Here is a 12,425-nt window from a genome sequence, read left to right on the forward strand (position 1 = left end):
AGTATCCCTGGGTTAATTTTTATTCCACTTCCCTGCCTTTCTGGGGTCCATGAAGATCTGGGCAACGCCCCAACAAAAAAAGAACTCCACAAACTTACCTGTCCTTCATCCCTCCCTCAAGGTTTGAGGTTAACCAATCCTTTTTAAATTTTATTTTTTAGAGAGAGGAAGGGGGAGAAAGAGAAAGATTGATCGGTTTCCCCTGGCATGAACCCCAACTGGGTTTGATAACTTTTTGCTATACTGGACTACACTCCAATCAACTGAGCAACACTGGCCAGGGCTGAGATTAACCAATCTTCTCACCCTTCCCTCAGAAGGCCACTCATTAAAAAGCACCACTAAAGGGACAACATTTATTCCTTTTCCAAATGTTACAGTAAAACCAGGTGGAAGAGAATGGTTTTAAAAGTTAGACAAAAAAAAAAAAAAGTACAAATCTGGGATTTGGCCATTAAAAGTTATTTACAACAATGGGAGGGGGAAAAGAAAAGAAGTTGTTTCACATTACAGACCTCCCCCCACCCCAAAGCCTAATACTTGCTTACCAAGTCAAAAAAGAGACACAGTTGATTCACAAGCTGGAGGTTTGAACTTGAGTAAGACATTTATAAAAACCTAGACAGGGGCAGTGTCCTCCCCTAGCCCAGGTGCCACTAGGCACAGCACGAGACTAAAAACCGGGAAGGCTGGACACTCAGGGTTTAGGAGTGTAGGCACCCCACATCTGGCTCAGGGATTTGGGGAGTAAACAAAACCTACTTGGAAAAGAATTGGGGAGGAAAACAGCAATTGCCTTATGTAGGGGTGGGGACAGGGAAAGAGGTAGGGACAGGGGCAGGAGCATTTCACATCACTAACCTAACTTGGGAAACCATCTTCAACTGGCCTTAAGAGGAAGACCAGGTGGGTGATGGGAGAATCCACAGGAGGGAAAGGAGGAAAGGGAACGTGGCTGGGAGGGGGCAGCAGCCCCTCCTTTCTGGGCACAGGAAGGCAGCCAGGGCACCAGGTCCAGGCAGTGACCTCACAAGGACAGCACAGTTTTTGCAGCTTAGAGATCACCCACCTGTCCCAACCCAGCTACTCATTCTGCTCGCCGGCAGGTGTAGGGCCACTCTCTGGCCCCGAGGGCGTGGACAGCTCTGCAGCCTGGGGCCCTGCCTCCTCTTCTGTGTCTCCGCCCTTGGAGGCAGCGCTAGCCTCTGCCCCCTTGGCCTGGGGCTCCTGGCTCTCGGGGGTGGCGACAGCCTTCCCTTCCTGGGCAGTGCCTTCCTCGCTGCAGGCACCGATCTCCCCCTGCTCCTGCTCTTCCTCTGTGGGTGAGGAGGCAGACGATTCACCCCCGCCCTCCTTGCGATTTCTCTTGAAGGAGAGGCCACTCAATTTGAAAGGCTTCTTGAAAGAGAATTTCTTCTTCTTCTTGGGGGTCTCCTTGGGGGGTACCTCCCCCTTGGCCTCAGCTCCCTGGCTAGCGGGTGCTGGCTCAATGGCATCACCAGTGGCCCCGGCTGCCTCCTCTGTTCCGTTCACAGGGGGCGACTCCCCTTCACCCTTGGGGGATAAGTCTCCATTGCTTTTCACATGGCCATTCTCCTGCGGGGCAGAGGAGACAGCAGTGAGGCTCAGGACGCCACCCCGCTCCAGCCCGCCTCTATCCCTTCCAGACAGTGGGGGCTCGACTCCTCCTCCTGCAGCCTCACCCCGCACCCGGGATCCCGTCAAACATCTCCCTCCTGCCCTTTCAGGCGCGCTGGGGCCGACAGCGGAGGCCGCGGCCGGCAGGAGGCGCTGGGGTCCCGTGGCCCCCACCCACTTCCCCGGGGCGCGCTCTCCATTCCGCGCAGATCCGCAGGCGGCCGCGGGGCCGGGCGGGCCGCCAGCCGCGCTGCCGAGATTGGGCGGGAAGCCGCCCCGGGGCGCTGTTCCCGCACCTGGACGGCCCACGTCCCGGCCTCCTGCTTTGTGTAAACGGCCCCCACCCCCCGCGGGCCCTCCCCTCCTCCCGACTGCCCCCTGGAAAAGGGCGGTGGGCCGCCGGGGCTGGGGCTGGGGCTGGGGCTGGGGCAGCGGGTGGAGTGCTCCGAGGGGAGGGTACCCGCCCCACGGCCCCTGGGCGCCCCCTCGGCGCGGCCCTTTGTTCCCCGCGCGGCACTCGGGGCGGCCCGGGGGCAGCGCCGAGGGCCAGGGCGGCGAACAAAGAAGGCGGCGGGGCCCGGCCGGCGCCCCCTCCCCGCCCCTCCCCTCGCTTTGCCCGCGGGGGCTGCGGCGCCGAGAACAAAGGGACCAGGCGGGGGAGGGGGTTGCCGCGTGTCCCGGGCCGGACAAAGCGCGCGGCCCCGGCTCAGGGCCCTAGAGGGGACGGGGTGCGAGAGGAGGGGGCCAGGGCGGGCCGTGCCAGCGCACCCACCTGTCCGTTGGCCTTAGCGGGGGAAGCGCCTGCTGCCTCCTCGGCGGTCACGTCGCCCCGGGGAGCCTTGGAGCTCTGGCTGCCCATGATGCGGGGGTCTGCTGGGGGGGCGCCCGGAGCCGCCCCGGGCTCGCGCCGCAGGGGATCACTCGGTGGGGTCGGCCTGGCCGGCGAAGGGGTGGGGCTCGCGCCTGAGGGGGAGGGGTGTCGGGGGAAACCGAGCTGCGCCCCCGCTCCGCCCGACCCGAAAGCTGCGCCCGCCGCCGCTCAGCTCCGCGCCAGAATGCCGCCCGCCGCCCGCCGAGCCGCCTATATATCTGGGCCCCGAGCTCGGGGCGTGGCTGGGCATTTAAATGAGCGCCCAATCGAGGGGCGGGGGCGGGCTCAGGTCGCGCGCCCCGCTAGTGCAGTGGGCGATGCTGGAGGTCTGGTCCCCCAGCCCGCGCGGCCGGTGGGGTGTGATGTGGAAGGAGCGAGGCGGGCTCTTGGCGAGCTGGGCAGAGGGGCGCGCTGCTGGAGGGAAGGGGAGCGAGCAAACATTCCCTCCTCTCACGGCCCGCCTCTCGGCGCCGGGAGTAGCCCCACTGCCTCGGTCCTGCCCTGGCAGTCTCCCCCGAGAACTCTTGAAGGGCTAACTCATCACATGCTGGTCCTGAGTTATGCTCCAGAGAATGCGGTCATCGAAGCTGCAGGGCCCCTCGCTAGGATCTGCACCCCCTCAGGCCCGGAGACAGGTGCGAGGTCCCGCCCACTTCCCTGTGGGCCTGCGGGAGCCAGCCTGGGGGGCTGAGCACATGTTGGATCGTTCTGGCCAGACCGTGAGGCGAGGCCCCATCCTCATCCCTCCGCTCATTCCTGGTGGCCAGTCATGCTGAGCCCCCACAGACAAGCTCACTCTTGGTCCCTCATGCCCTCAGCTTGGACACTTTGAGGTGGTCCTGCGACCTTGAAGGGCATCTTGACCTCCCTTTGACAGCTGAGGAGCCTTATACTGTCTGACTTGTCCGGTGCTCTCCCCCCACACCTGCTCCCCTACATCAGGACTCCCCATGAAGCAGGCAGAGGTACCCCAGGAAGGGGATTAACAAACCTTCCTGAAGAGGAGGGGTAGGACATCACCAAGGCTCCCTCAAGCCTGGACGGGCCATGGGAACCCCAGAGGCCTGGCTGGCCCCAGAGGTGTGTATGTGCAGCTGCCTGGGGTGAAGGGGTTGTGTGTGTTGTCACTGTGCAGCAGGAAGGGGATGGGAACTGGAGGAAGCAAAGTGCTACAAAAGCAAGGCTGTCTCCTGGAGAGCTAGCTCAGCCTGGTGTCCATCTTCCCTCCAACCTACAGTGGGTGAGGCCTCCTGAGAGGACCGAGGTTCTCAGGGATGGACAGACCCCGCACTCCACGCCCCCCCCCCCCACACACACACACACCTGAGAAATCAGGAACTCTAACCACAGAGCAGGCAACATGGGGGTGGAGAGATAGGCTGCGGTGGCTTCTGCATCAGCACTCACTCTTATATCCTCCATCCCCACCCACAATTGGATACATAACACTCTCAGCTTCATTAGCACCCTCCCATTTTATAGTCGGGGACACTGAGGTTCAAAAAAGGAAAGTGGCATGTTCAAGGGCACACAGCACATACCAGTAGCTGAGGGTAAGAAAGAGCCAAGAGACCTGCTACAATGGGCTGAAGGCTGTAAGGAAACCCCTGGAAGAATTCTCTGTTGAGGTCTAGGGCCGCTTGGTCAGGGTGGGAAGCAAGAAGAACTAGCTTTGGGGTGGTGGTCGGGGGTGGGGGGCGGGGGGGACACCAGGCCCAGCTGCAGCTCTCATATGACAGTGACTTCTCTACCCACTGCCAAAGGGATGGACGTGGTGACCTGCAGCTCTGTGCTGGCCACAACAGGGAACCCACAATGCTGCCAGGAGCTACCCACCTGAGCTGGTAGGGCTTAGCTGGAGGGTATGGGTGAGTTGAGGAGAGGTTGAGGTCAGAGGTTAAGAGCAGATCCCAAGGCTCCTGATTTCCAGGCACTGCCCTTCGGGGGATGAGAGGCAAATTGCTTGGGTAATCCCAGGAGGAGAAAGGAGGTCAGAGCTAAAGGACCTTGAGTCCCCAGATCCTCAGAAGGAGCCCGGTCCACAGGGAGCCGCTGTGTTATCCACCAGATGTTGCTGGAAGCTGCAGGCAGGGGGATACATGGGAGCCCAGTCCCTCAGCAAATCTAGGTCCCGGCAGAATCTGGCTTCTGGAAAAAGGAAGAGGTTTAGAGGATGCTGCAGGAGTGAGGGGGTGGGTACAGCAGCCCCCACGGCCTCCTGTGTCCACACTGCTGCTCCTTCCTCCCCAGCTGCTGCCAGCCCAAACAATGTGTCCATTGTTCTGCGTCTCCAGGGGCCTGTGTGCAACTGTGTGTGTCTGTTTCTCTGTGTGTGTGACTGTGTATTGCTCTGTATCTGTCTGTGTGTGAGAGACTTTGTGACTCTGCATGTGTGTGTGACCAGGTGTGTACAGCTGTGGTTGTGTGAGTCTGCATCCTTGTGTGACTGTGTGTATTTAGGGTGACTCTTGGTGACTCTGAGACTTTCTGGGTGTGTGCTTGTCTGTCCCTGAGATTGCATGTTGCTATTGTCTGACTGTGACTGGGTGTATTCCTATGAGTGTGTGTGGCTGTGTAAAGGATGTCTATGGGTGTGTGGACAAAAGAGTGAATACTCTGTATGTGTGCTCATGGGTGCTGGGTGTGCTTCAGTGGGTCCCTGAGGCTGTGGTGGTCAGAATCTTTGAGGTGTGAACTTCGGCCAGGAAGAGTGGCAGGGAAAGGAGGAATGGGAAAACAGGGTGACTCCAGGATACATGGGGGAAGGGAAGCTGCAGAGACTAGAAACCCCATGTTTTCATACATCCCCCATCTGTTCCCAGCTCTCTGGTAAGGCTCAGCCCCCCGGCCCTGGTCTGAGAAGCTCCTCGTCCCCATGGACAGAAAGGAATGAATTTCCCTGGCAGGAAGCCTGGGACCTCAGAGAGATGTAGGGTAGGGCTGACGATGGAGGAGGGCAGCAGAGAACACTGTCCCATAAAGGAGGCGGGGGGGGGGCGCATTTTGGGATCTCTGAGGGGGGCCCTGTGGTGGGGATCAGATCAGATGCCAGGTGAGGTGGGAGTAAGCACTACCTAGTCAGTGATGGAGGATGGGCCTTCCTAGTCAGGAAAGGCCTAGAGATGGGGGAAGACATCAGCGAGTGGCTAGGTCCCCGTGGAGGCCTCAGGAATGGTGACTTGGCACAGCTCAGGCGGGGTCTGGTGTGGGAAGGAGAGAGGCTGGTTCCTGGGCCAGCTGGGCAGAGGGGTGTTCCCAGCCCCAGGGTCCCTCTCTCCTTCCAGGAACATCACCTGGACCCAGAGACCTTAGTTCTAGCCCCAGGTCTGCCTCTTCCTGCTCTGTAACTGTGAGCCAGTCCCCTCTCCTCTTGGGCCTCAGTTTGCTTATCTGTACAGTGAGAGGTTGGGCTCTGATTCAAACTCACAAAGACTGGAATTCCTTCTGCTCTCACCAAGGCAGAGTGTCAACTGTGAGTCACACAGGCCCTGCTCACAGGGGTTTCCCATTGAGGGAAGACAGGCAATGCCTAAGGGGGAGAAGAAAAACCAGACGCGATCGTGGGCGGCGTGGAGCGGGGGCATGTGGGTGGGCCAGGGGATGGAGGAAGGGCTTAGAGCAGGACAAAGGGAGAACAGCAAATGGCTTGTGTGAGGACGTGGACAGAGGGAGAGGCCTAGTCCGGAGCAAAGTTCAGGAGACAGGCTCCCTAGGATCCGGTGACTGCGGGGTGAAGGGGTTGGCTGAGTGGGGAGAAGGAAGTGATGAAGTTGTTGCCCACATTTCTGTTTGGGGGTGACAGCTGGCAAAGTGAATTCTTTGACTGAGACAAGGCATCGGAGGAAAAAAATAATTGGGAGGGGTTTGCTGAATCTAGACTTGTTGAGTGTGAGGTGCCCAGAGGACACTCGGGGAGATGACCAGGACACTTCAGCACATAGACATGAGATCACAAAGGCCAGGGCCCAGCCTGACTAGAGACCATCCAGGGACAACCGACAGAAGGTTTTAAGTCAGAACTGACCCCACAAAATCTGGGCCTCCGATCATTGCTTTTCACAGGCGCCACACAACACATGAGGTCACCCACAAAGTACCAGGGCGGTAAGGGGCACTGCCACTGGAGGGGCAGGCAGCAGGAGAGGACCCCAGAAAGGAGCCGGGAGGGAGCCAGCAGAGAGGGGGAGGGAAAACCCCAGAGGACAGAATCATGGAGACCTTGGGCCACTGAGGAGATCTTTCATACTGACATGGCGCTTAACAAGGCAGGAATGACCAGCAGTAATAATAACCAAAGCTGCTAGCACTGATTACATGCTGCTTCCCATACATTCTTTCCAACCAGTGAGATAGGTAGCATCTTTGTTTCCATTTACAGAGGAGGAAACCGAAGCCCCGAGGAGGAGAGTTTATGTGAGCAGAAGCGGGGGAGGTCAGGACTAGCAGAAAGTGGTTTTCAGAAGTTCTGCGGAGCAGGGCCATGCTAAGTTCAGATGGAGGCATCCACAAGGGGTTCTGATGCTTTGGGTCTGGGAGGAGCAGTCAGATGTCGGCAAGGCAGTCACAGGGCTGGCGGCCAGTGACGTGATTCTCTGGCATTCTGGGTATGCTAGGTTCTGACAAGGTAGTCAGGAGGATGCAGGTCTGCAGCCTTGCTGCCAATCACTTAGCCTTGAACCTGGTCTAGATACTGAGCTACTTCAGGGCCTTTATTGGGACCCACCATGCAACCAGCCACTAAATCACAGGGACAGGGATTCTGCAAGTTTCCTTTCAGAATTTTAGGCAGCCCAGACCTAAAAATATCATTTTTATATTTTTCAATTATAATTGACATGCATTATTATATTAATTTGAGGTATATACCCGTTATTAGACACAACTTAATAAGTTACTAGACAGAACTTACTAAGTGATCATCCCAATACTCCTTTCCCTCCCGCTTCCCCTGGTCTCTGTATGGTGTGGTGTGTGTGTGCGGGGGGGTGGGGGTGGGGGTTGAGGGGCAGGGGGGGGCAGGGGGGGCTGCGTAATGCACAGGGCCCGGCACTGTCCCACAGCCATTTCGCTGGCTGTTTCTCCAATAGCCAAGAGGTGTGTAATCTCAGTTCACCGACATATCTCCCCCAGGCTTGATGAAGTCACCAGAAATTCAATCCTGTTTTTCTGGGCTGCCCTGAGCCTCTCCCTTCCACTTTCCCAACTTTCAGTTTCTTTTTAGATCCTGAGAGTCTTTGGGGAAGAGGTGGAATGTGGATTGCTTACAACTTTCCAGCCAAAAACCCCCACTTAGGGGAAGTCCCTTTAAAAGGGAAACTAAAATTCTCTCCCAGAACAGTCCCCAGTCCCACCCCTTTCTCTCCACACTGCTCATCACCTCTCCCATTCAGCCTCTTCCTCCAATGATCTGGACCCAAATTACGGTTATCTTCCAGCTTTGTGATCCTAACAAGACTCTTCCCCACCCTGACCCTCACCATGCCCACTCTAAAATGAGGGTGCTGGGTGCCACTTCAGGTTGTGGAAAGGGTTCAGTGAGTTATTGTGTTGAGCCAGTTGTGGTGAAGAGCTGGCTTCATCATGCCCTAGCTGTGTGCCTCTTTAGGCCCTCTCTGAGCCTCAGTATTCTCATCTGTAAAATGGGAATAACAGTATCCACTTCTTAGGGCTACTGTGAGATAAATGAGCTAGTGCCAGCCAGTAAAGCCTGTAAAACCGAGGTCCTGAGGCGAGGAGCACCCAAGAAGTTCAACAATGTTCCTAGATTCGATTACATGACATGCCAGGCAAAGGCCTGACACAAAGTTAGCACTCAGCTGTGTGCCCATTTCCTCCCCTCTCTTCCCTCCCTGCCCCGGGGCGAGGAGATGAGGTTTCTAGGACCACCCTGAGAAAACCTTGCAGTCTCTCCATCAACAATCTTCTGGGGCAGGTGGTAGAGGGACTGACCAGGCTGATCCAGACTGACCAGATACTGAATTGCTCAGAGGGAAATTTATTTGGCTCACTATCTTCCTTAAATGGTAAAGGAATCTGCCTCTCTCCAGAACCCTGAGGATTCTCTTTCTCTTGTCTTGCACCCCAAAGTGTCCCCCTGGGACCTCCTTTTAGTGACTTTTCCCAGAAAGACACCCTCTGGAGCCCCCCTCCAGCACATACTTTATCTGTCTGTCCCCTCCCAGTCCATCCACAAATTCTCCTTCCCTTCTATCCGCACAAGGGGCCTGGCATCCCGGTGGCCCTCCCCCGGTGCCGCTGAGAGACTGAGCTCCTGGCCCCCTTGTCCTCATTTTCTCCTCAGTCCACTGAACTTCAGATTTACTGGATTTTTTAGTTCAGAGGCTGAGCTTCGACCACCTCAGGGCCGGGACATGCTGTTCCCTCCACCTCGAATGCCTCTCCACTTCTCTGCTCTCTGAGTTTCTACTTTCCTCTTAAAACCCAGACCAAGCCACTCCTGAGGACTTTCAGATGCCCCCGGAGGAAGGAATGGCTCTCCCCACCACAGAGGGCCATACCTCTGGGCTTAGGGTTCCCACTCAGCACCTCTCACATGGCATCTTCTCAGTGCTGGGGAGTGTGAGTGCAGCCTCAGAGTTAAAGTTTGAGATGCTTATTGGAGTGGAGACACCAGGCTGCAGTGAATGGATCAACAAACCTGGATTTCAGAGGAGTTGGGGGGGGGGGGGGCAGTGTTCCAAATTTGAAGCCACAGGATTAGACGGGATCCACTAGAGAGGAGGGGCTCCTGAAGACAGCGCTGGGACTCAGTCCTGCGTGGGAGCTGGGAGAGTGTGTGAGGGGGGCAGGTTCCAGGCACCTTGGAACTGACTGAGGGCTGGAGACCACTCACTGCCCACCAGCGTGGACCTGAGACCCCGGAGGGCCCAAGGTTGGAGATGCCCTGACCTGACGGGACCATGTCCCTCCCCTGCTTTAAACCTGTCCATGTCTCCCTACTTCCTTCTGGAGAATGTCTGACTCCCTACTTTGGCCTTCAAACTCTTTGAAGCAAAAAAATTTTTTTTTCTTTGAAGCGCCAAGCCCAACTAGCTACATTTTAGTCCATGTCCACTTGGCTGCCAGTCTCACCATTCCATCAGTGAGATGACCATTTCCGCCTACAAATCACCAAACCTTTCTCCACGCTGCCAGTTCTGCCTGCACTGCTGTGCCGCGTGTGTGCCTTCCCTGATGCTCACCCATCAAGATTCAGCTCAAGGGACCCCTCCGGTAGCCTTTTTGGCCCAGAAGACCCTCTGGGCCTCATAGAAACCAGTGTCATCATTCCCCCACCCCCGTGGCATTTTACTGAGCTGAAGTATATCTCTGCCTTTCTCTTTCTATCACTGTGAGAGTCTGGAGAGCAGGAGCCAGGTCTGGTTCATCCAGTCTACCCTACTGGGGGGTTCATGGGTGCGAATGGGTGCAGTGGGGAGATTGGGGGTGACAGCAGATGCCCCCAACCCCTGGGCTCAGTCTAACTCCTTGTGTGGGAATGGGGAGAACTGAGAGAGCCACAGAGAGGCGGAAGCGGCTTTATTTGGGCACCAAAGGGCAGAGAGCCCAGGAGAGGTCAGAGTTAGGTCATCTTCGCCCTCAGAGAGGGGCAGGAGACTGTGCAGTGCTCCCAGGCCATCTTTCTGCTCATCTTGGCTTGGCACAAGTCAGCTCCAGGAAGATCATGCGATGAACCTGAAGTCTGTCTTCCCAAATCTCTGGAAAACAGACATCTGTGACACTCCTCTGGAACCACAGGGCACAAGGTGTGTCGCTGAGCGTGCCAGGCTGCCTGGACTTACATGCCGCTCTGCCATGAACTAGCAGATGCCCTTGGGCAAGTCATCTAATGGCTCGGAGCCTCAGTCTCATCGGAGGATAATGAAAATAATGATGGTACCCACCTCCCAGGGGTGTGATGAGGCTTAAGAAAGATAATTGAGCCCAGCCAGGGTGGCTCAGTGGTTGAGCATGGACCTATGAACCAGGAGGTCACGGTTCGATTCCTGGTCAGGGCACATGCCTGGTTGCGGGCTCGATCCCCAGTGTGGGGCATGCAGGAGGCAGCCAATCAATGATTCTCTCTCATCATTGATGTTCTATCTCTCTCTCCCTCTCCCTACCTCTCTGAAACCAATAAAAATATATTTTTTTTAAAAGAAAGATAATTGAATGCAACGCTTAAGCATGGTACTTGGCAGAGATCAATGTGCAATAAATATTATTTGTTATGATTATTTCTACTTTATCAGGAGACCTGGGTTCTGGTCCCAGTTCTGCCATGTTTTCCTCTCTGGGCCTGCCTGAGTTTCCGTCTGTAAAATAGGGGCGTGTTGAAGGGTTCAATGAGATAACGGATGTGGCAGAGGCTTCCAAGGTGAATGACTACCTCTGCCCCTCTGAGGTTTATCTCCTGGGGAATGCAGGGGCATTGTCACCCCCACTCTGTCAGGTCTTTACTGGGCTCTCAGTCCAGGCAGTACCTGCTCCCACAGGGCCAGCCCATCTCCTCCCCTCTGCCCACAAGGCAGAATGAGAGGAAGGGCTGGCCAGCAGGGACTGTGGTTAGACAGGACGAAGGACTTCCTTCCTTCCGAGCTGCAGGATACTACCCTGGAAAGGAGCCAGAGGTCTGGGGACTGAGGCTGCTGGGGGTGGGGGTGGGGGGGTGGGGAGTGGGGGGGGGGGGTTGCTTTTAGGGAAATTGCCAGGCCAGCCTGGTCAGGCCGGAATGGTTCAGTGAGGTGAATTAGCTCTGCAGTGACCTCACTCTAGACACCCTGGAGGGGCCCTGTTTAAACCTGCCCTGTGGCTCCCAAGACCACAAAAACAACAGACAGGAACAGAGATGGCAATAGGGGTACTTGAGGACAGCCAGCCAGAGGCCAGGGGCCACCCACTAGACCAGCCGTGGGCAAACTATGGCCCGCAGGCTGGATGTTTGAAATGAATAAAACTATTGAAAAAAAAGACCGTACCCTTTTATGTAATGGTGTTTACTTTGAATTTATATTAGTTCACACAAACACTCCATCCATGCTTTTGTCCAGCCCGGTCCAGTTTAAGAACCCATTGTGGCCCTCAAGTCAAAAAGTGTGCCCACCCCTGCACTAGACACATGTGTTTCCTCTGTCCAGAACACTCTTCCCGGGGGCTGGAGTGGCTGACCCCTCGTTCTTCAGGCCTTGGCTGAGAGTTAACCTCCTCAGTCAAGACTTTCTGACCAACAGATGCATTCATTCAACATTGACTGAGCCCCAAGCAAGAGTCAGGCACTCTTCTAGGTCTGTGAACACGACCAAATCCTGCCCACTACACATAAAGTAGCATCTGGCCCACCTTGTTCTTAAACACAGAGCATTTTACCTCTGACCCCTTTTTATTGTCTGTCTCCCCAACCAGAATATAAGCTCCATGAGGGCAGGGACTTCAACTGCTTGTTTCACTAAATGTGAACCCTGTGACTCAGTGTATAAACCTGACACAAACCACTAGAAAGGCCCTTGATAAATATTTGTTGAATAAATGGACACAGAGGCCAGAGATAGACAGATACACAGAAACTGAGGCATGCTGAAAGGATGCAGACGCTCAGAGATGCACAGAAAGGTAAGCATGCCGCACACAGGATGATCACCATGACAGTGCCTGTCAAGCGGACCCGGCCTTCCTTCCCTGAGGTTATTCAGCTTAGTCACCAGGCCAAGGGCTGGAGTCAGTCCTGATCCAGTTGGTGCCCAAAGCCAAGACCTAACTGGTCCCAGCACTCCTCATGCAGGCCACAAAGTTGGCATTATTTGAGAAGCCCTGTTTGGAACTCTTATTTTACTTTTTTAGATGTCTTCTGAAGAACAGGAATTTTAATATAGTTAAAATATGCTAATCTTTTAAAATATGTGTGTGGTGGTACGAGAAA

The 12,425-nt window shown here is 55.8% G+C and overlaps 1 protein-coding gene across 1 annotated transcript; it reads right to left on the reverse strand.

Moving 5' to 3' along the window:
• Positions 1-328: 328 nt before the first annotated feature.
• On the reverse strand, positions 329-2,708 carry MARCKSL1 (MARCKS like 1). The gene is made up of 2 exons (XM_036350098.1): positions 2,411-2,708; positions 329-1,596 (listed from the first exon to the last, which is right to left on the reverse strand). The coding sequence occupies exons 1-2, from the start codon at positions 2,495-2,497 to the stop codon at positions 1,084-1,086; spliced, it is 600 nt and encodes a 199-aa protein (XP_036205991.1). The 5' UTR covers positions 2,498-2,708; the 3' UTR covers positions 329-1,083.
• Positions 2,709-12,425: the final 9,717 nt, after the last annotated feature.

This window comes from Myotis myotis, unplaced genomic scaffold (assembly GCF_014108235.1).
Source record: "Myotis myotis isolate mMyoMyo1 unplaced genomic scaffold, mMyoMyo1.p scaffold_m19_p_2, whole genome shotgun sequence".
NCBI classification, from domain to species: Eukaryota; Metazoa; Chordata; class Mammalia; order Chiroptera; family Vespertilionidae; genus Myotis; species Myotis myotis.